At 39.0% G+C, this 25,021-nt stretch overlaps 1 protein-coding gene across 1 annotated transcript in view; it reads left to right on the top strand.

The window, feature by feature from the left end:
• Nucleotides 1-25,021, top strand: part of LRRC2 (leucine rich repeat containing 2) — a 79,210-nt gene that overhangs the window by 32,840 nt on the left and 21,349 nt on the right. Inside the window, exons 4-5 of the mRNA XM_005522613.3 lie at nucleotides 5,310-5,466; nucleotides 18,766-18,902. Of these exons, the coding sequence (XP_005522670.1) occupies nucleotides 5,310-5,466; nucleotides 18,766-18,902 (294 nt within the window). The remainder of the gene's footprint in view (nucleotides 1-5,309; nucleotides 5,467-18,765; nucleotides 18,903-25,021) is intronic.

Below are 25,021 nucleotides of genomic sequence, written 5' to 3'. Positions count from 1 at the left end.
GTCATCATGCACAGTCCGTTCTTTCAGACATTTCTGGAAATGGGTTGGAAGCCTTTGGGGGTTTTGGGTGCCCTTGATATCCCCCTACAGTCCAAGGCTGCATCTTGGCCTTATTCCTGTGCTTAGGTGGTACTGTGTTGTGTTTATCTTTGGAAACTACAACAAGCATGTTTGTCCTGGAAAAGCACTGCTCTGCTTGGGCCAGCACAACCTACTGTGTGGCTGCCTTTTCCAGCCACATCCTGTTCTTTCCCATGGCATGTTATTACCAAAAATCCTTGGTTATTGTCAACAATTCTTGTTTCTTATTAGCAAAATACTTGGCTGGATCCACAGCCATCCATCTGTATATTGTTGTTTGAGATATACACATTAGCCCCTTATCTTCTGGGATTTTTCAGAGATTCTGCACAGGCTTAGGGCCAGCCTCCATCTCCAGAGATCCACCTGATGCTGGCAACAGGATGCTACAGCTCTGGCTGTCCCGTGATGCAAGGGAACCGGAACACCCTGCACAGACCACCAAGTACCCTCCTGAAGGGGGAGGCCTGTTGCATGGGGACTGCTGTAGGTGCAGACCTGCGTAGAATAAGCTCAAATTACTTCCTATTCCATGCCACCAACCTGTCCTCCCAGAAAGTGGTCTTTTGGGAAGCTGTTCTTTCCCTCATTTCCCACATGACATCACCTTCAAGGCTGAAAAAACATTCTTCCTCCCAATCCATGTCTTCATCCAAGCAGAACAGCAAATCCAGGTCATAAGGAGGCCTGTTATGGACCCATCTCAGCAGATTCAATTTGGTGGTTGCAGGTGTGTGCAGTTGGCTGCCTCAGTGCTCTTCCCATGGGAAGACTCTGTTCCTCAGTACTTTTTTTGTCTGTGCTGTACTCTTTTGGGACAGCTCTTGGTCTCTGTTATCTTCCCAGTATTTCTCCCTCTTATCCATGGCCTCTGCCTTGGTTGCTGATGCTGACAGGAGTGCTGCTGCTGCCAGTCCTATTTCCTGCTCCTGAGGACATGGGCTTCCATCTGGCTTGATGTGGAAGAGCTGGGGGGTGACCAGCAAGGCCTGTGAGTTGGAGTTTCCTGGCTCTCTCTGCTGCTCTGGATTGTGTTGTTGTCCTCATAGCCATCATTTCAGCCATCCAGTCGGGCTCATAAAACAGGGTCAAAGTTGAGCCCATTTCTCTACTGCCTAGAGGTAGGCTACTGAAGTGGGATACTCCATTGTTAAAGTCCCAGCACTGTGACCATGCCTGACCTGTGAGGGACAAGGGAGGCTTCTCTTTTCTAGCACTCCAGCTTTGGTTTTCATTGTGTTCCAGTTGAGGCAGCTCTTGGGGGTCATGGAGTTTCAAGTATTCCCTTTCCTCTACCAAGACCTTCTCCTTGGGCTCTGGTACTACCAGGACTGCCCCTGCTGCTGCTGCCCTTGCCCATTGCCTGCTGAGGTTGTGGGCTTCCAGAGGGCTTGGTGAAGAGCTGGGGGTGGGCAGCAGGGGCTGTGTACAACCCCTCCCTGGCTCTCTGCCTCTGCTACTCTCACTTGCTTCATGAAGTCAGAAGCTCCTGCCTTGGCCATCTCTTAAGCTTCAGTGGTGAGAGACACACAGCGCTCCTCTGCCTGCAGTGCTGCTTATGGCTGCCTGTGGCCCACCTATGGGCAGGAGGAGAAAGATGAAGAGGAGGAGTAGGAGGAAGAGGAGTTGGGGGTCCTGTCCCACCAGCCCTTCACCCTGTGCCTCTGGCAACCTCTGCCACTGAAGCATCCAGGGGATGTGTTACTTCCTGAGGGAAATGTTCTCCTGGGAATGGGCACTCCAGGTCTTAGTGCTCCTTAAGTAACCTTGGGGTCAGGATATGGCCTGAGACAGTAGTCTCTAGGCACCAAGAGACCCGTGCATCACAAAGGGCCCTGGAACGTGCTGCTGTGACAATGGGCCACACACTAGCACCCTTATAACAGCAGGGTGGGATGCACAGAGCTGGCTGGGACTGGGTGGAGCCATCTGGAAGCAGCCATGCCTGGCATAAGGCAGACCCTGCTTTCTCCACACAGAGGCTCCAGCTGACCTAATCCATCCCCTTCCCACATAGCCTCAGTGCTTGTGGTCCTGCTGAGCTCAGCCCTGTCTGCCTTTAGCCACTTGGGGTGCCACCACCCTGGGCAGCCACTGGATGGGGAGTGATGCCCAAATGCCAGAAAGATAAACTCCTTGTTGATAGAATTGCCTTGTTAAGGTTTAGGGCTTGCCACACAGCAACGCTTTCTGTGCACAACTGTAAATAAGCACTTCTGTGTGGATTGGCCTTTTTGCACACTGGGTGAAAGACAACACACAGATATTTCCAGAGAACAGGGGGGACATGGGGACAGTGCCAGTGTTGTGCTGGGGACCTGCAGCAGGGAGTGCCTGGAACTAGCTTCAATTTTTTTTTAAAAGAGTGGGAGATTTGGATCCAAAATTTTATTTTGGCCCATGACAGATAAAAGTATGGAGCTGGAAAAGAAACCAAATTTAGATTCTTAGAGCTTTGATCACAATTTTAGCTCAGGCTCAGGTCTAGCAGGTGAATTCTCTCCTAATTAGAAATATTATAATCAGCAGTGGTTGCATGTTTGTTATTTATTTCCTTCTAAAACTTTTTTCTCTTCCAAAAATCAAACAAGTTTGAGGTATTGTTTTGCTGTTAAAGGCAAAAGGCTGGCTATCCTCCAAGTGTCAGTCTTCATGCAGCAATTTATCAGCAGGCTGCCAGCTTTAGCATGGCAGCAGAAGATTACAAAAGAACACAAGAGAATCAGAGAGTAAAGCAAATGTAAAACTTGTGGAAGTTTCAGTTCCCATCCCTATCTCGTTTGTAAGGAAGCAAAATATCACATCAATTTGTGTTTCTGTAACACAAATATAAATGTGTTTTAAAATGGAAAATATTGAAAAAGCGCATAGTAGCAAAGAATCTGCATGCTTGCATTTGCAAATTGTAAATATGATCATATGATATAAAGAAATATTTGCAAGAAAGAAAAGCAAGTTGACGGTAGAAGAATGGAATTTTCTCCCATTCTTCTGAAGTCATGTCTAAATGTATTTCTGTTGCTGCACAGGAACAACTTGGTGCTCTAAACAAGTCATAATGCAGACATAAAGATTTAAAAAAATATCTTTATACATTAATAATAAACAATTTTTTTTGTATTTTGGCTTAATTTTTCTGAAATGGTGGATGAATTTGATTTTGATCTGGTAGAAAACCTTGTGTCCTGCACAGTTTTCAATGTATCAATGAAAATTTTGTGGAGTACCCCTTTCAGTGTGGGAGAACAGCATGGTTGTTGGCTTCAGAGGAGAAAGAACTGTATTTGCTACTGAAGAGATGGAGGTGGTGTGTTGTCACAATAAAGTGCGAAAAACCATTAGGTCAATAGAAAGGAAAAGACTGACATGCACTGTGGAGAAATAGAGTGGAAAATAGTGTTTGTTGACATAAACATTTTTTTCCCCTGCAATGTGATTATTCATCTCTGTCTCTGAATCATGGTTCTTCCCTACAGAGATATCTATGACACTCCAGCTAAATACTGTCCCCTGTGTGCTGAATTTTCTGTTCTTTACAGGTAGGGAAAACAATACTAATTGAATTTGCTGTTGTCCTCTAATATTTTATTTTGCTGCAGAAAAATGTGCAGCACTGAAGATGAGAAATAGTAACTGATTCCACAAAGTTGGAGAGATTTCTCACTACCAGCCCTGAGGCATTTGAGACATTTTATTTTTTAATTGTCATAAACTGACAAATAGAGAAGATGGATCACAATGCAATACACATGCACATCTTTTTGGAAAATGAAATAAGAAATGAAATTATCTGAAATTAAATATGGAAGGGAAGGTAGCAAGGCATAACAACAAAACATAGGTTTTGCGTCTGCATGTGTAAATTTGAAAAGAGCTGAAATGAGAGGCAGTAACGACCAAAAAAATGGCTTCTGATCAACAGCCCAGTTTATCTATAATTACAATTACAAATAATTACAAAATTTTAATTTAAGTAAGAGTTAAATAGCACTGTTGCTAATCCAGAAGTTCAGCATTAATAAAATAAATTTGAATGTATCATTCTTACAAATGTCTTACGAGATCTACGAAATCTAGTAAAAAAAAGACGAAGGTAATGCCCTTTTTATAAAAACCAGTAATTCCTACTGTGTCATATTCTTCATGCAGAGGAAACAAACCTGAAATTTATAAAAGAATCAGGCTGAAACTCTCACATCTGTTTTTACAGAGCAAAGGTAGTGGTACAAACTCTTCCAGATTATTTATTCCACATGTTACCAGTACACAGTGTTATAAAAGCTAGCACAGACTGGTAAATTATGCGATGCTTAGGAAAGTGGAGTTTAAATGATCTGCCTTTCAAACTTTGGAGTGGGTTTTTGTCTGTTTTAAGTTCAAATAATTTGGTGGCATAATTCAAACAAAGACATGTACATCTGAAGTGAATACCAATTAATTAAAGCAATTTGTAAGAATCAAAGTGCTTATAAATTTAAGTTTCATTCATGTATTGAAGACTTGTTAAATAGAATAATCTGAGAATTACTCAGGGATTACAGGAAATTTCAAAATTACTGGAATTTTGGCAAAGAATTCTTCATGACTAAATCAATAATTACTTTCAAATGTGGAATGATTTAAAAATAAATTTTGTTTTTTAATTTTAAAATAAATTTTATTCTTTCTTAGGAAATCCTCTAAAATTTTTTTTAGCATTGCTGCAACATCTTAGGAGGCTAAGCCAGGTGATATGTGTGTACAATACCTGAAATAGTTTCTGTTCCCTCTTGGAAAACAAGTCTTGAAACATTGGCAGATATTTGGAACAAAATCACACCTTTTTTCTTTTTTTTTAGAAAACCCTATTTAAATATTCTCTATGCACTCTTCTGTTCTGTGCTGCATTTTACTACATCTTGATGTGTGAATTAAAGCATTGAAATGTGTTTTAAAGAAATCCTCCATCTGGAAAAAGGAAATAATGTGTGAGACACCAAACAGATTGAGTTCTTCAGATAGGTTTCTGTTTTAGAGCAAATAATTGCATTAGGAGTTAAAACAAAAATGAATATGTGATGAGGACAGTTGTAATGCTCTTCAAAAGCAGACAGCTTCTGTAAGGCTTTGGCAAATTACTATTCTACACCAAGATAATTAAGGCAAAGTACATTTTTCTCCCTGTTTGGAAACGGTAACAAAATTCTAACTTCATGCTTTCTGTTTACCTGTTTTTGTTTCATTTTCAGGAACTCCCAGATTCTCTGAAAGAACAGATCTATCTAAAAGAATGGCATGTGTACAATACACTGATACAAATCATTCCAGCCTACATTGCACTATTTCAAGATCTGAGAGTATTGGAATTGCCAAAAAATCAAATCAACCATCTTCCAGCAGAGATTGGTGAGTTGATCCAAGATATTCAGATATTTATACACATACCATTTAACGCCATTGCAGGGAAATGAGCATCCATGGATATTCTTGTTAATTTACTGATAATTGTCTCCTTGCTTACACTGAACAGTTTTCGCTGCATTTTTATATCTCTCTGGCTTTGATTATACTTGCCAAATTGTATTGAAAACCATTAATATAGTATGGGAAAAAGTTAGCACATTTTTGTTATCTGATTATAAGGCAGTTATTGCTTATATTCAAGTAGATGGAGGGTTGTTTCTGGGAACAGGTGATGTTTTATATTCCTTACAGATTAAGAAAAACAGAAATATTGCAGGATTTTAAGCCTCAAACAAGATGAATGGAAACAAAAGATTGTGGGAAAAGGAAACAAAAATAGAATCCTGCAAAAATATACATTTTTTTAAGAGTTCAGTAATGATCTTAATTTATTAAAGAGCTATATCATAGAGTAATTGATTAATAGAAAAAATCTGGATTGGAAGGGACCTTAAAAGTCATTTAGTTCCAACGCCACTGCTATGGGCAGGGACACCTTTCATTAGACCAGGTTGGTCAGAGCCCCTTCCAGCCCAGCCTTGGATGTTTCCAGGGATGGTGCTTCCACTGCTTTTCTTGGCAACATGTGCCAGTGCCTCAACACCCTTATGGTGAAGAATTTCTTTGTAATATCTAATCTAAACCTACTCAACCTGATGTTATATGTTTTAGAGAAAAAAAATTCTTAGTGCTTAAATGCTTCAGCCCTTGACATTTTAAGTTACATAAAAATAATTTTCATGCTTGCCTCTCCTATTTTTTGGATCTTACAATAGAAAATCTTGTTTGACAGATTGTATTGGTATTGAGAGGGATTTACTGCTCTTATGAGGAAAAATATACCTGTAACAGGTGGAATCTTTGAGAGCTGAAGGAACTGGGCCCATTGTGGGCTTGCGACTATTGAGCTCATGCACTTAGCTGTCTCAGCCTTTGATTTTAAATATAGTAGTCCTAAGCTTTCCCAATGAGTGCCATTCCTTATGTACACTAAGAGATAACAGCTTAAAAACTAAAACCTCCACCTCTCTTGATATCTTAAGTTTAAATAAGGAAGAGGGAGAGAATCCTGAAACACAGAAATCTGACCTAGAACTTTCTACTATTTTAGTATTTTATTAGTCAAGTAACACTCATGCTTTTGATTTATTTACTAGTACTATATTTTGGAAAGAAAATTTTACATAGACATCAAGATCAAGATTTTATAGTTTCAGCCTGGCATCTAAACACACTAACACATCATAAACAGGACACAAGCAGGAGAAAATAGACATAAAATGAGCACTAACTGTTTTATCAGCACTTTGACTGCAGATCTCAGGTAGGTCAGTGAGTTTAATGGACAAACACCTTATAAGATATAGTTTGGAAGAAAGGGGGAATAGCATTGAAGAAATGGGAAAGGTTACTAGTTTCCTGCCAGAGGCTACCTTAAGCCATTAAACAGAGGCTTTTAAGGGGTTGTTGCTTATCAATTGAGGCAGGTAGAGACAGAAAAAGTTTTTCTTTATTTTCATAATATTATACACTGTTAATGAAAGTGATCCCTACAAAGAAAATATCACAAATGCCATTAAAATCTGTTTCCACAATGAAGGCATGAACACAGATCGCAGAATCACAGAATTGTTAAGATTGGAAATGGCCTCTAAGATCATTGAGGCCAACCATAAACCTATCCCCTCTGTGTTCATCATTAAACCACGTCTTTAAGAGACTCATGGACACATTTTTTTTAACATTTTCGAGGATGGTGATTTTACCTGTTATTTGGGTGGCCAGTTCCAATGCCTGGACAACCTTCCAGCGAATAATTTTTTCTCTAGTATCTAATCTAGGCCTCCCCTTCTGCAATTTGAGGTAATTTCCTCTCATTTTTTCACTTCTCCCACTTTTCACACGGAAGAAGAGACTGACTCTCATCTTCCTACAACCTCCTTTACAGGCAGTTGTAGAGAGTGATAAGGTCACCTTCCTTTTCTCCAGGATCAACAACACCAGCTCCCTCATAAAATATGTGCTCCACACCCTTCCCCAGCTCTGTTGGCCCTCTCTGGACAGTCTGTATCACCTCATGTCTGGGGCTGTTGTGAATTAGAAATGGTATTCCTCAATTTAATGTTCCCATTGAAGAGTTCCAAACCATGTGGCACTCATTCATTCCCTGTCTGTCTCCTCTCCCCTTTCAGCAGAGTGGAGAGGAAAATGTGAGGCACAAAAGGTAAGGATCGTGGGTCAAGATAAGAACAATTTACTGGAAACATCTAGAACATCAATTACAGAGCAAAGCAGTGATACCCAACCACACTTAATTGACCAGAAGGGACCCCTGAAAAATGCTGTGAGATGGTATAGGATAACCTCTGGGTATTAGCAATGCCCCCTTCTGGACAAAACCAGGACAGGGGCTCAGAACTGGACACAGGATCTGAGGTGTGGTCTCACCAATGCTGAGTACACCAGGACAATAACTTCCCTAGTCCCACTGGCCACACAATTTTTGATGCTGGTCAGGATGTCTTTGGCCTTCTTGGCCACCTGGGCACACTGCTGGGCCATGTTTCCATGTCTTCCAGCCAGCAGCCACAGGTCCTTTTCTGCCAGGCAGCTTTCCTGCTCCTTTTCCCCAAGCCTGTAGTGCTGTATGGGCTATTGTGATCCAAGGACAGGACCTGGCTCTTTATGTTATTGAACCTCATACAATTGCCCTTGGCCCATTGATCCAGCTGGTCTAGATGACTCTTAACATCTTTCCTACCCTCCAGTAGATCAATCCTGCCACCCAAATTAGTTTTGTTTGCATAATGACTTAGGAGAAACTTGATGTCCCGATCCAGATCAACAATAAAGACTCTAAAGAGGGCTGGCCCCAGCACTGAGCCCTGGGGAACACTGCTGCTGACCAGGGGACAAGTAGATTTTTCTAGTAGAGGGTAATGTAGAGCCTGTATCAGACCTTTTTTAGAGAAACAAGGAAAAAAGTTTCATTATTTCTAGTAGCAATCACCATTCTTTCAATTGCATTAAAATGATGGGATTTCTGCTCATCAGTAGCTTTTATGTTATTCCCATTTATTCACTTTCCCACCAATATGTTTATCCCACTAACTTATACCCATGATTTTTCTTTCAATGTTTTTGTTGCTGTTTTTTTATGCAAATGTTTGCCTGGAAGGACAAGAGAATGTTAGAAAAAGCTTTGTTGTAGGGCTTCCCTCAGAAACAGTGTTACTGCACTCACCATCCTCTTCTTACCTGGGAACTTTTGTTCAGAAATTTTATTTTTCAAGATTCATAAAATCTAAGCACTCCTTGAAACATAAATTTGAACATTAGACTGCATAACCAAATTAACAAATTTGTCAAGCCATAGGTACTACTTATATATATATATATATATATATATATAAAATTTATATATAATTCTATATTGCAGTAGTAATTCTACCCAGAATTTCTATCCAGAAAATGATGCATAATCACTGATGTAGTGTAAAAGAAATAATAAGAATAAACAAAAAGCCACTCCAAGACTGTGTACCTGAAATGTTTAGCACTTTTTTTTTTTGCCAGAACTTCCCTATGTTTTTCAGTCTTACTGAATGTTGTGCCTTGATAGGCCACCTATTAGTAAGGCAGTGGAACTGACCTTTCTGTTATGACATAAATTACAGAGGAGTTTTGTCTCAATTTGTGCAATGCTCTCTTTGCTCACGTGTAAGGGGACGTGCTTGAAAATAGCTGTGCTTTTATTTCAGGTACTATATATGCATAAAAAGATGGATATTGATGTGTATTGGAAATGTTAATTATTTTCATAAGACAGTATTATGGAAGGTCTTGGATATTGTTAAGTTTTTGAATACTGCTTCTAAGTGAAACCTTTCCTACTTAAAGTATGCTTACATATATGTCAACTTATCTACTAAATTTTCACAAGGAAAATTATTGATGTAGGTTTGATTTGGGAGCTCTATCTAAGCAAAGAGTGAGGACTGAGTGTTAAATCAGAAGGTGAGGTTTGGAAAGGTTAAGTGCTAAGGTATTCATCATTTTGTCTTCTGCTTACACAACAGCAATAAGTAGGTAAATATCACAGCTAAAATGTACTTGAGAGCAATGACAGTTGATGTTGGCAGTGACATGCATCTTGTTGAGTCTTTAATCTTCAGACAGAATTGAAGTCAAGTTTAGATCAACAAATCATCTGGCAGAGGATAACCTGGTGAGCCATATTATGGCAACTTTTGATTCTCACAAGAGGTAAAGGTATGAGAGCACATGAGGCAGTAAGAATATTTTCAATCGAAAAAAATATTGTTGCAGTAGAAGTCTCTGGACTTCTGGAATATTGAAGTTCATATTCCTGTTTTACCAGATTTATAAAATAATGTTCCACTCTGAATCAGAGAGAAGAAAGAATTGAATCCATTATCAGATATTTCAAATCACATTTTATAGTCACATATGTAGATGAACAAGAAAAAATTTTTAACAGAGGGCAGTTGAGAATATTTCTGATTTGATAGCTTTTGTGTAATAGCAAATATTTGAATGGGAATTGTAAAAAAAAAAGAAAAGAGAACTGCAGAACAGAGTTGTCTGTCTTAAAATGGTTTGTCTATGAATAAAAGAGAAAAAATCATGAATGGGGTGCAGCCAGGGGATTTTCTTTGTCTTCTGAGTGAGATTACAGCTCTGGCTTTGACTATGTGGCTGCAGTGCAGTTGCTGTATATGAAGTAGTGCTAGTACATTAGTAATTGCTATAACTGAAACTATTTACATATATTCTCATATTCACATAGGAAGTAGTGAACTGAAGTGTTTAATGTTCCTGAAGCCTTTGTGCTGGCATGAACTGTAAGGTTATATTGGGATTTTTTTGTCCTACAAATTATCCATCATACTTCTCAAAGAGCTGTTAACTAAATATTTGTACTGTGTCCTCTCCCATTTTTGATTTTCTAAATATTTAGGATTAAAAATAAGTGCTTTTGAGACTTACTTTATTAAGAAATCACAGAGAATTTTTGTCTCTTTTCCACTACACGGTATAGAATTTCCTTTGTGCATATCATTAATCCAATTTTCTAGAATTCAGAGGGGAAAACTATTACTAATAGAATTTTAAGTGACTTCTTGATGCCTAAAATAGTTTTTCTATTTATAAGATTCCCAATGTGTTTTTTTGAGTTTTCAAGAAGAAAATACATATTCTCATCTTAAATGACTATTCTGAGGAACTGCAAACTCATCTACTATCTTTGCCATTTATTCAGTATTCAGTGTTATTTGTCCAGCACTTCAGTCTCGTGTGAAACAGAGGAAATTTTTGTTTATATCCCCGCTTTGAAGAGGCAGTATTAAACACTGGTGTTGCAAGTTGACTGTTTTTATGAGGATATTTTTTACTCAGTTTTCAATGGCACCCCCTCTTCTCACACTTCCTAAGAGCAGGGACTGGGGAGTGAAGTCATTTGCACTGGAGCAAAGATCAGTTTTATGACCACTTGAGGAACCTGAATATAGGTGCGGCTACAGGAGCTGCTGAGATGCATCCCAGAGGCTTGAGGGCACATTTGGGAAGTCATGGCAGACAGGTAAAGCCCCAGCTGAACCGAAAGATGGGAAATGTTGTGCCCATTTTAGAAGGTAAAAATGAGGACCTTGGGGTCTGCTGACCTGTCAGCATCATCTCTGTCCCTGGGAAAATCATGGAAGAGATCCTCCTGAAAGATATGCTAAGGCACACAGAGACCAGGGGGTGGCTTGAGAAAACCAGCACTCTAACTTCACTAAGGAAAAGTCCTTTCTGATCTACTTGTTGGCCTTCTACAATGGAGTGACTTTATCCATGGACAAGAGAAGGGTTCTTATTTGTCTGGATTTTGGTAAGGCCTTTGACGTGGTCTACCACCACATCCTTCTCTCTAAATTGCAAAGGCATGGATGTGATACTGCATGCACTGTTCAGTGGATGAGGAATTGCTAGATGCTCTCATCCAGAGTGTACTGGTCAAGAACTCAGTGTCTGGATGGACATTTGTGAGAAGTGGTGGGCCTCAGGAGACTGTATGGGAAACAGGGCTATTCAGCATCTTTATCAATGATTTAGGCAGTGAGTTTGAGTGCACCCTTAGCAAATTTGCAGACAACGCCCAGATGAGAGGCTCAGTGGACCTGTTTGAAGGTTAGGTCAACTTGTCTGTCATACAGAAGGACCTGGACAAGCTTGGGAACTGGGGTCATGTGAATCTCATGAGGTTTAACAAGACCAAGTATATGGATGCTAAATATGAGCAAAAGCAGGAAGCACAGTGCCTGTGGAAAAGCAGGCCTCATAATTTTCTCAGTCTCGCCTGAGAAAGTGGCCTGGGAAATCATAAGGAAGAATTTAAACAATCCTCAGAGGCAGAAAACAGCCTTGCAGGTGCTGTTTGTAAGTTTTTTGTTTTCTTACAAGAGGAGGTCGAGGGGTGGTGTACCCCACTGACCAATGATGGTGATGTGTTAGTTTACTAACCAATAAGAGTTTTACCTTTCTGTTCTTTCGCATATCAGTCTATAAAAGAAGATCTGAGGTAATAAACCTTAAGCTCTTCTGTTCAACTCACAAGAGAGTCTGTGTCATTCTTCTCGCCGTTCCCAATAGAGTGACACAAGTACAAGGTGCTGTGCTTGGGTGAGGCACATGCTGATACCAGCACAGGTTGGGGATGAACAGATGGAGAGCAGCCCTGTGAGAAGGCCCTGGGGGTGCTGGTGGGTGAGAGGCTGGACATGACCCAGCCATGGGCACTCCCAGCCCAGAGAGCCAAACGTGTCCTGGGCTGCATCCAGAGCAGTGTGGGCAGCAGGGGAGGGAGGGGATTCTGTCCTTCTGCTCTGTTCTGGTGAGAGCCCACCTGGAACCCTGCATCCAGCTCTGGGGTCCCAGCACAGGAAGGTTGTGGATATTAGAGGAGAGACACAAGGGTGATTAGAGGTATAGAGGGCCTCTCCTATGAAGACAGGCTGGGAAAATGGGCCTGTTCAGCCTGTAGGAAAGCAAGCTCTGGCGTGACCTTACTGTGGCCTTTCAACATCTGAAGGAGGCCCATGAAAAAGCTGTGTAGGAACTGTTTACAAGGGCTTGTGGTAACAAGACAATGGAAAATGATCATAAACTCGAAGAGGGTAAGTTTAGTTTAGATATTAGATGTTCTTTCCTCTGAGGTTGATGAGGCAATTAAAGAGGTTGCCCAGATAAGCTGTGGATGACCCATCCCTGGAAGTGTTCAAGACTAGATTGGATGGGGCTTTGAGAACCCAGGTGTACTGAAAGGTGACCTTGCCCATGGCAGTGGAGCTGGAACTAGATGATTTTTAAGGTCCCTTTCAACCCAAGCCATTCCATAATTCAATGATTGTATGCTTGCAGATTAATGTAAAAAGTTGTCTAGTTTTTTACTCCAGTTTGCACAAGTGGATCTACATTTACATTGAATGGGAACTTTAGATAATAAAGGCATTCTGTAACCTCATCTGTATTTTGTCTCTGATACCTTGTCAGGACTACTAATTAGGCTTGTGTAAAAGGTGAATTTGTACTACCATTATTAGAATTCTACATTGCTTATAAAAAATTAGAGAATTTAATTACCAATTCAGTGACTGACGTTCTGGCAGTAGATCTTGTCTACCTGGTATTCCATGATGTATTTGATACAGAGATCTATGGAAAATGAATGTTTGACTCTAACAGAATGGACTTTGATGCCACAATTGTGAAAATGAGCAAAAAAATTTGTTAAACCAGAGATAAAAATGTGTTTATTTGGAAAGGGAAGGCATTGGTCATGAAGAAGGTAATTTGTGGATTTTCTCAAGGATCAGTCTTGACTTTATCACTTAGTAATTTTCAGCAACTGGGTTACTGAAATTTTCTGACACAGTTTGTCTGTGTGTTGTCACTGCAAAACAGGTGGAAATATAGTAAGGCTGATGAGCAGATAGGCTTCTGAAAAAATACAGAGATTAAATTCACAGTTGCAGAGCTCAAGGTCATGTATTCAGTTTTCATGAAGCATATCAAAGATCATTAAATGCAAAAAACAGAAGAAATTAAATTCCAAATTCCTAACAGTCACAAGAGAACTATCCAGTAATTTTAGATGAGAACAGATGCAAAGTAAGTCTATTAGGATCATTTAAGGAGGGGAATTTTTATTTTGTCAGCAGAGACTAGAAATAATGGCTTATTCAGGCTAGTAAAATAAATTCTGAGATGTCTGCTGCCTATGAAAACATCAGAAGTAAACACCAGAGAGAAAAAAACCCCACCTATTTAAAGATGAACTAGACAAAAGAATGAATGGTTATAAAACTTCTACAAATAAATGTAGGCTAGCAATCTGAAGATTATTTGAAATAAAGAAAATTATGAAACTTGGTAACTTTTTATAACAGCACAACAACAGCAGATGTAAAAAATACTTTTCCAATGGAAAGTGAGAAATAAAAAATGTGATTATCTGAAGTGGTCATGCAAGGATTTTATCCAGGAGATCCTGGTTAGTCTTATATATGTCTCATCGCCCTGAAGGGTATGCTAATGCTTGACTACTGCTCACTTGTGAGGTGGTATAACTTAATCCACTGAAGAGCCCAGAGGTGAAAAATAGCCCCTATAGAATTCCAAGAGATTGCTCCCTGCAGGCAGATCTTGGCAAGCTTCATTCCACTCATCTATGTTGTCCTGAGTTTGTTATGGAAATAAAATTCAGTTGCATGAATCATGCCTTTTCCCACTAATTTTCATAAACTTAATCACAGCAATTACTGTATATTGACTGTAGAATCTGTAGCGCCCTTCTGTCATTTTAGAGATATATTATATATCACAAGAAAAAGTGTGATTCATCTTTTACTTCTCTTTTTTCTCATACCTGCAAACCATACTGGGAGCAGTGACACACATGTCAGGTGCTGTGAAAATCAGACAGAGAATCTGTGCTTGAGTCCATCACACTACCCAGAAAGGCTGCTACATGTCTCTAATGCATCAGAGATGACCATCTGAACAGAGTTAGACAAGACAGTGACTAGCATGTTGGTAACACCAGATGCCATTAATAGTTCTCTTAATTAATAATGGAACCGAGAGGTAGAAATTTCAGTGACTGAAAAATTAGCAACTACATCTGTTGTGGGTTAAGACTTGTAGGCAGCTAAGCCTCATACAGCTTGCTCAGTCCCCCATAGTCCAGTCTCCCACAGCACTATGGGGAGAGAAAGGGAAAGGCAAAAGGGAGAAAACTCATGCATCAGGATAAAGACAGTTTAAAAAGAAGATGTAAACAAACCAGTGATGAAAAAGCACTCACTCACCACAAATAGATCCACATGCAGTCCCTAAGCTATAAGGACCTTGGAGAACTCACTCCCATTCTGCCTTTGTCTCCAGCTTTTGTGCTCAATGTGACATTATATGCTGTAGCATATTTCTTTCCTCAGTTTGGATTCAGTGTCTCAGCCCTGTCCCCTCTCAGCCTCTTGCCCACCCCTAGCTGACTCACTGGGGCAGCAGAGGGAGAAACAAAATTTTTTGCTGTGTTACTACTGCTCAGTTATTGCATTGTTTGGTCATAAATCCAAAGCATAACACCATATGAGTTGCTATTAGAAGCACTAAGTCCATTCCAGATAGAACCAGTACAATATACCATTGCTGAAAGAACAGACATTCCAGGGCTATTGAACAAATTTTTCTTTCTTTATTCCAAAGGTATTTGCTCTCCTTTAACAAGGGATTAGTTGAGAAAGTAAAGTTGAGGAAGTAATTTGTGATTTTCTGATTCTCTAGTTTTAAGGCATTTCTGTTCCAGTGATTATTTTGTTGCAATGAAGTGGTAAGTTCATGGTGATGACACTTAGCACATGATATATTAAATATAAATAGATATATTAAATATAAATATATACTAGATATATTATATATAAATATACATATAATATATATATAATATATATATATTATATAATTTATATTAAATATAAATAGATTGTATCTTTATCTAGCTTATGATACTAACCTTGACAAGGCTTCCTGATCAGGAGACTAAACTTCTATTATTTTTAGGTGCTTAAAAATATGGAAATAAGGTAGTTTAGATGTTGACACAATTAAATTAGTTTTATCACTCCAACAACCCTTGTCAGATAGTAGTGTACTGGCAAAACAATGCCTGTTGTAGTCCTACAGGAATATTTTCTTCTATTTTAACTAAACCAGCAACTTACAGTACAGGAAAACAAAGTCACAATCCTAAAAGTATAGCTGAATTTTGAAATATACCTCAGTTCCTGGCAGACCTAAAACTGGAAGGAAGCTGGGTAGAAGACCTTATGTTTTTCTTTGTTGTAACCTGTAGAGATTAATATCTCAGAATATATGCCTTGTCTGCCAAATGTGAGTTGATTTGGGTGGTCCAGTCATAATTTGAAGACAGTGTTGTGTCCAAGGGAGACTATGGGGTTTATGTAAAATGCTGTGTGATCTGGTGACTGGTAATGTTGACCATCAAACTACATGCCACTGGCTCTGACAACAGCAATTTCTCAGGGAAAAAATGTAGGACTTTCTACCTCCTATGCTTCCTTCTCTGTCCTTTTCTGTGGAGGCACCAAAAAACTTCTGGTGAGGATTTCCCCAGATTGCAAAAGGTGAGCAACTCTAAGCCAACATTTGCTTTGGAAGAAGTTTAACTAAGTGTTAATGTCTTAATGATAAGATCACTATTATGACACTGACTTGAGGACACTTTGTACTCTGCAATGTCAACCAAATCTAATGAAACACCAGATTCTTAGAAAAAAATTTGATTATAAATAGGAGACTATTGTGATTTAAGAATGGTACCCCCCAAATTCAGTGCCCCCTGAGACTCTTCAAACCATGCACTACTCCATCTTTCTCCCTGACATTCCCCTTCTCCTCTCCCTGCAGCACTCTGGAGAGGAGAATAGGAGGAACAGAAGGCAAAGATGACACACTGACAGAAGAAAAACTTAACAGGAACAGCAATGAGTTAATAAAATGTACAGTAACAACCACAATGCTAATGACAAAAGCTACAAGAAAAGATGCGATTCACACAGAAAAAGACCCTGGTAGTAGAAAATTAATAAATCAGATGGTTCCCTCCATGATAGTTACTTGACCAAACCAGAACTCCTTCTTCCTGGAAGAAAGTATCTTTCTCTCACTCCTGACAATGATGTGAGGTGGTATAGAATAATCTCTGTGTCCTGGCCATGCCCGTTATCAGCTACTGGAAAAATTAGCCCTCTCCTGTCCAGACCTGGGACTCTGATTAATATAAGTTTTTGGTTGCTCTATGTCTTGTCTTACTTTAGAAATACCTAGTCCACTTTGGGTGCTTGTGGTTGATGATACTGTTCTCTCCCAGTTTCCAGATGCTGAATTGCATTTGTGTTTCTTACCTCTGCATTTCCTTCTGAATGCTGTATTTTTTCACTGGGTAGAAGGGAATACTACAGGAAAAGAAATGAGTGGAGGGGAATATTGGAGATGATAACAAGCTGAGTATATATAATATATATATATATATATATTAAATGCCAATCTATCACAACAGTTGATGTTCTTACAGGAAGTGATGCCATCCAGGAACACCTTGGCAGGCTTGAGAGGTGGGTTCATTTGAACTCCATGGAAGTCAACAAGGGAAAGTACAAGATCTTGAACACGTGCTGGGTCAATTTCTAATATCAGTGTAGACTGGGGGTGAATGGATTGAGAATAACCCCACAGAGAAGTACTTGAGAGTACTGGTGAATGAGAACTGGGTATGAGCTGGCAGTGTGCATTTGAAGCCCAGAAAGCCAATAGTATCTTGAGTTGCAGCAAAAGAAGTGTGACAAATATATTGAAGTGAGGGTGTCACTGTGAGACTCCACCTGGAGTACTTCATCCTGTCCCGGACTTTCAGTACGAGAAAGACATAGCCTGCTGGAATGGCATCAGTGAAGGGCTGTGAAGATTGTCAGAGGTCTGGAACACTTCCATGAAGGAAAGCTGAGACAGCTGGGAGTGTTTGGACTGGAGAAGAGAAGGTTCTGTTGGCACCTTATTGTCACCTTTCAACATATAAAACTGACTTATGAGAAAGGTAGGGTGAGACTTTTTACCAGTACCTGTACTGACAGGACAAGGGACAATGGCTTTAAATGGACCAAGAATAGGTGTAGATTATATGTAAGAAATTTTTTATGATGCAGGTGATGTGACATTGGAAGAGTATGCCTGGAGAAACTGTGCATGACTCATCATGGGAAGTATTCAGTCAGGTTGGACAGGGCTTTGAACTAGATGATTTTCAAAGGTTCCTTCCAAATGAAACCATTTGTTATTCTACAATTCTGTGACCATTTATGTAATACAACAACCGGGCTTTCCATATAATGTTCTCATCTTATGTATTTAATGATTCCTTTGCTAACACATCAGCTATTTCATATTTCAAATTTCTTCCAGTTTGATTATATCACAGAATAACTTGCATTTTTTTTCAGCATCTTGTATTTAAATTATGTTCCTAACCCTCCTTTTGCTGACAATTATGTAATGTTATAATCTGAAGACACAAAAATCTTTGTTACTAAATGTAGCATAGAATATTATAAGGGCGTTTAAATTAAGCCAGTGGATATGATAAATCACAATAAAGAAAATAATGAAACATATGCACATATCCATTTTACAACCAAAAGTGTGCAATGAAGGATACTAAAGACAGAATTCGTGATGTCCTGAGTTCAGTATGAATGATGGTTCCCAATGAAGGTTGTATAAAAGTTTCTAAGATGTGTTTCAGTTGGCAGGCAAATGTTCTGCAGTGGACAAGCCAAAAGCCAATTACTTTAGTTTCAGCTGAGATCAAGAGGTGTCTCACCACTGGAAGAAACAAAATATTTGGAAGTCTTTGCTGTCTCCTTTCAAACTCTCTCCAAAAACATTGCTGCTTAAGGGATATTATTGCCCCTCAAAATGTTAGTGATAATTGCAGAAAATATTTACTAATCTTACTCATCATCACAATAAGGAGCTTTTTCTTTGCTTAACTGAGTATACCTTTTATCCTTTTATTTTTGCTTTCTCTCTCTTTTTTTATTTTTTTCTTTTTCTTTTTTTTTTTTTTAAAGTACACTGATTTCAATTATCTTACCCTCACAGGCCACTTAAAAAACCTCAAAGTGCTCAATGTGAGTTTCAATAATTTGAAGTCAGTTCCTCCAGAACTGGGTGATTGTGAAAATCTAGAAAAACTGGATTTGTCTGGAAATATGGAAATAACAGAACTCCCATTTGAAGTAAGATAACAATCTATGTTTGTTTCCATCTTTTTTATTTGGCTTAAAAGGTATTTTATCACAGTGTTCAAATCTTTTCTTGACAGATTAAATCACATTCCTTGCAGTTTTTAACAATAATGTTTTAGTAGTAGTATCACTGAAAATGTCTTAGAAGCATTTAAATAGGGCCAAGGTACTTTGTTTTGGTTTTCAAATTTTAAAATTGACTAAATTTTGCTTATATATATGCTGATACATGGAGGACAGGATTCTAAAGGGGATTTGGCTGTGATAATAAGCAGAAGGCTGCAAGTAGCTGTTTTAAGTAAAAATGAAGTGCATCTTGATAGTCACATTCACATACACACTTTGTTCCCAGTGTCTGCTTTCCTTTAAAAACTGTATAGAGAGTTCTATAAACAGCACTGCACTTTGCTATGAGCACAAATATCTTTCTGAAAAGGATATTACATGTGAGGAATGGCATGAATATATAATAGACTGAGAAAAGGACTCCCAGGCATGCACCAGCATTATGTTTTTTTTTCTGTTGGCTGCATAACTGCTCTCTGCCACAGCTGCTCTGAGACTTATTGTCAAGGAGAAATAAAATCATTGGCTGGTGCCTAACCACAATTTTAGTTGTCATCTGTATTTCTCAGGTTCTTAATATCCTGATTTCTGGGACATAAGTAGACGGACCTTTAGGGAAAAGTGTCAGACTTTTCTTTACTGATTTCTACTTTTTCTCTAAACATCTGTTACTGGTAATTCACAGGCAGTGTTGGAGTGGATTAAACTTATGTGAGATCTGATTTAGCCCTGCTTATGTTCTCGTCTGAGGAAAGTAAAATAGTAATTAATTTTCCATGCTGACTTTTCATAGTAAAGTAGTTTATCTGAAAAGAATTGCTAAAAAAATTGTGTGAATGAAACAGAAACAAAGAGTGAACCTTTCCACTATAAACAGACACGAAAAAGAAATGGCAACAGAAATGGCAACAAAATAAGCATTGCAGGTCTCCTTTCTTCTGCCTCTTCTTCTTTGGATAGCAAAACTAGGGAATGAAACAGACAGAACTTAACCAGTATAAAGGAATCATAATGGAATCAGAAAATCATATGTCTTGAATAGGCAAGGGAATTAAATAAAATTATTTTAGAATAATGAGTATCTTCAAACCTCTGGATGGTAAATTTACCCCCAGTCACTGCTATTTTAAAATTACTGAGTATTTTCCCAGTTGCTTGCGAGGTCTTGTAGTGCAAAGATTTACCCATGTTTATGCGTTATGGGAAGTGTTTGCATATAAACATGCCCGTGCATGGAAGTCTTTCCAGGGCTGAGCCTGAGAGACTGGTGTTTCTTTTGGAGAGCTCAAAAATACTGTTTTCTTCCAAAAGTCTCCTATTCAATGAGATTGAAAGCCACAAAACTGAGTATAGGTTATGGCCTAATGGTTCACTTAAAACCTATGGAAAAAAATTGGAGTTGTGCAAATAACAGTAAAAACTGCAAGCAACATCATGTTAGTATGGTACAAAAGGTCAAGAAGAAAAAATATTGGCATTATCTATTGAGTTTTTCTGGAGGCTGAAACTCAATTTATATTTGTAGTGATCTGAAGTAAGCTACACAAGCTCTTCTGATTTAGGTTATAAACTCAGTTTCTCAGAATCAACATTTCAAGGGCAACTTTGGAAGCGGAACATATAATTTAAAGAACACTTTTGTTGAATGATGTGAAATGCTGCAAAGTGTTTGGCCTTTGTCAAACTCGCTAGGCCTCGTTATTCAGAACAATTGCATCAGTATCCTTGCTAACATAATAGGTGTCTAATGTTGACTGTCAGACAAGTAGTTATGGAGATTAGCAGGTAGCTATTTAATGAATTAAAATATTGAATTAGTCTAAATAATCTAAAAAGGGAAAGCAGAAAGACAGTGCTGGGCTAGCTTTGGATAATAGCCAAATGCCTACCTGTCTGATCATTTTGCCCCTCCTCCTCAGCATGACATTGGGAGAAAACAGTTTGAGAAATCTCATGGTTCAAGATAAAAGACAGGGAGATTGTTTCTTATTTACTTTTGTAGGCAAAACAGATTGTACTTTGGGCAGATAATATTTGTCAATATATATTTCATTAATAAGAAACAAAACACTAAAACAAAATCCTCCCCTCTCTCCCAAGGTCAACTTAGTTTCAGATACCTCTTCTATCCCTGAGTAATGTGGGGTGTCAAGGGAAGTTACAGCCAGTACACAGGAGTATATAGCTGCTTCTCCTTCATCCTCACATTTTTGTTCTCTCCTCATGTGGGGTACCCATGGGCTGAACTTTTTTCAGGTATATCCATCTGCAGCAGCATGAGTCTTCCATGAGCTGTTGTGTGGAGATCTACTCCACCATGCAGCACCTCTGCCTCCTTCTGCTTTCATTTTATATTCCCTCTGTTCTTTTTCACTCTTTTTATTTTCCCCCTTTCTCTGATGGATTATTTTCCTCTTTCTTAAATCAGTTTTTAGAATGGCACCCCACACATTGCTGAGGAGCTTTGCTGCTTCCTGTTCTCAGTCCATTGCAGCCATCTGGAATTTTTGGTATCCATTTGGGGCAGCCTCTGGTGTTTTCCTGCAGTGTGTCTTCCCCTGAACTCCCCACACTCCCAGCACCTTGTCATGGACAAATAATACAAGTATTTATGACCATAAGTTAGATGATAATGTTTACTGTCTAATACAATTGCTGCTAACATCCATTAATCCAGTGAAATTGTCATAAGGATGGGTTGTGTCTCTCATGTGGAACCAGTACTGGGAACTGGAGATTAGAAGCAAGCAAATATATGCAAGCTCTGTTTTGGTAGGAGAATGGCATCCCTTTACCACATTAGGAAGAAAGAGGAAACTTGACAATAGAAAAAGTAATGTAGAGTGTTGGTAAAAATGTTTCCTGTTTATCCTCTGTTATGAAGTTAAATTTTTATTTGACTTTGAAATCCTTAAAAGTTTCTTCTGGGAAGATTAAAGGAGTGTGCAAGAACAGAATTAGTATTCTTCAGTGTAAAACTTAGTCAAAAGTAATAGAGGCCAACTGAAGCCCAGTAAAAATTATTAAAGTCTAATTTTGCCTTGGTTTTTTTTTTTACATAGAGTAATGGCCAGAGAGACACCCCATCCAAAACCATATCATTATTCCTGTCTAAATACACCTCATGAAAGTAGCTGTATCACCTATTCATGTATGTCCAAGTGCCTGGACTTTTTAAGTATTTCTGTTTGGGTGTGCTTTGGAACCATTCCTTGAGGGATGTGCCTTGTGCCATAGCATCAGGAGGAGAGCACATTGCTATGTTAATTTTTGCAATGTTAATTTTTAGGAGAAAGCTCTTTCTCTGTTTGTAAAGGCCCCTTTCTGCACTCTGTAAGTCATCTCACTAAATCTTAAAATGAGGCAATCTGATGCTACATGAAAAAAAATAGATGATTTGTGCTCTCATCTTTTACTTTCTCAAGGTTTAGGAGTTCATACCATTCCATATTGTGTCCAAAGAAGAGCAATCTGTTTCAATGTCTAGTTTTCAGTTTTTTAAAATTTGCTATATTGTTGGATGTCTCACATTTTCAGATATTAAAAAGTTACAGTTAAGATCAATATTTCATTAGTATCAATTGGAACTAAAATTTGGCAGAGAAAATTTATGGATCTGCAGTGGAGTTCAAATCTATATTAGCCACACTTGCAAATTAATAATGTCTTCCTCTGGACGTGAGTGAAAATATAAATTAAAATAATATATAAATGTACATATAAGAAAAGTCAACCTAATGACATTAGGTTTATGTAGTCAGCCTGTAACAGATACTTCTAGACCTCAGTAGCCAAGTTTAGCAGAGGAAGGTACACTATGAAGCTTAGTAAGTAGGCTTGTAATCCTCCCTGATACAACACATATCTCATAAGATTCTTAGGTGGAGAGGACTTTGTTCTTCTAGTCAAGATGATCAGGAGAGGCATGTCCTGTACCTTATCCAGTCCCTCTCTTACCTTAGTGTGATTATACTGGATGCTATATATTAATAGCTACAAGGAGAAGGAGATGGATGGATTTATTTCCAAATTTCTTGTAAATTTTGCATATGAATTTAAGAATTAGTATGATGTTGGTATTTGTATTTTAACTGTTGGATAGAGTTCCTCTCACTGTCATCATCATACAGGTTATGCAATAAATTTCTTCTTCCTGGAAAAAAACCTGTACTATAAATACTATATTTTCTGATAAAAGTTTGTAGAAAAACTGCTCTGGCCTGATTTTCAGGTATGCTTTCTTCAGAAAGTATTAGTTTCTACAGTTATTTACTGGATCAATTAGATTAGATTAGCAATTAGAGTTTCTTGTGCATGATATTTCAAAGAGACAGCTTTGTTGTGGATTTCCTTTTTTTTGGCCAATAATGTTGCGGTAGCCAACAGTATCTATGTGACCCAAAGGAACTTCAATGAGAAGAGAGGGAGTATGAAGAAGTTCTAATTTCCTCCATCTGTACCATCTGGTACGGCACATGCTGTCAGCCACAGGACAGGCAAATCATTCCACAGTACCAGGAACAAGACAGAAATGCTTGCAGTAGATGTTCTGATACAGAAAACAAATTAAAAATTTTTTTTCAAAGTTATTCTGCCTCTAACAGTGTTCAATGCTACATCTGAGTAGTCCCAGTAAGTGATCAGAATGTTTTCTGTATCATCTGGGTAGCGCAAAGTGAAGGAATTAGAGACTGTTAAAGCATATGAATAATTTGTCAAGCAGAGTGCATATCTATGAATGCCTACATTTTTATGTCAATCCTGTATAAACTGAACTTTGAAATTCAGAGAAATTAAAAGGCTATGCTTCATGGCTGCTTTAATACACTGTGTCATCAAAAGATCAAATTAAATCTTGTTTTGTATTTCTGATGCACAGTTTCAGCTAAGTCCTAATATAAGCAAGCACAGACATGAAGACCTTTCAAAATCATAGAACTGTAGAATAGTTTGGGTTGGAAAGGATTCGCAAAGATCATCTAGTGCAACCCCCTGCCATGGGCAGAAACATCTTTAACTGGAACATATTTCTCAAGGCCCCATCCAATCTGACTTAGAATGTTTCCAGGATACCTACCACCTCTCTGGGGAACCTGTACAGTGTTCCAGCTTAAAAACATTGCCCCTTGTTCTATCACAATAGTCCCTGCTAAAAACTGCCTCCATCTTTATTGGAAGCCCACTTTAAGAACTGAAAGGGCACAGTGAGGTCTCCCCCGAAACTTTCTCTTTTCCAGGTTAAACAACCTCAGTTCTCTCAGCCTGTCCTCACAGAGCAGGCTTCCCATTACTCTGATAATTTATGTTGTTTTATTTTGGACTCCCTCCCACAGTTCCATGTCCTTCCTGTGCTGGGACCCCAGAGCTGGATGCAGGGTTCCAGGTGGGCTCTCACCAGAACAGAGCAGAGGGGCAGAATCCCCTCCCTCCCCTGCTGCCCACACTGCTCTGGATGCAGCCCAGGACATGTTTGGCTCTCTGGGCTGGGAGTGCCCATGGCTGGGTCATGTCCAGCCTCTCACCCACCAGCACCCCCAGGGCCTTCTCACAGGGCTGTTCTCCATCTGTTTATCCCCAGCCTGTGCTAATACGGGGGTTTGCTCTGACACAGGTGCAGTATCTTGCACTTTGTCTCATTAAATCTCATGATGCTCATGTACCCATTACCCAAGTTAGTCCAGATCGCTCTAGATGACATTGCATCCCTCTGGATGACATCACGTCACATCACATCACGATCACATCGCCACATCACATCATACACATCACTCAAACAGGTCAACTGCACCACTCCATGTCATCTAAATTTGTTGAGGGTCCATTTGATCCCACTGCTTACACCATTGATGAAGAAATTGAATAGCAGTGTTCCGATACAGACCCCTAGGGCACACCACTTCTCACAAACTTCCATCCAGATACTGAGACATTGACCAGTATGCTGGGGATGATACCACCCAGCCAATTCCTCATTCACTGAACACTCCAGCCATCAAATCCCTGTCTCTCCACCTCAGTGAGAAGTATGTTGTGGGGAACCATGT

Source organism: Pseudopodoces humilis, chromosome 4 (genome assembly GCF_049639895.1).
Source record: "Pseudopodoces humilis isolate 2021_Gansu_Grassland_sample_001 chromosome 4, ASM4963989v1, whole genome shotgun sequence".
In the NCBI taxonomy this organism is placed as follows: Eukaryota; Metazoa; Chordata; class Aves; order Passeriformes; family Paridae; genus Pseudopodoces; species Pseudopodoces humilis.
This window is presented reverse-complemented; position numbering and strand designations above follow the sequence as displayed.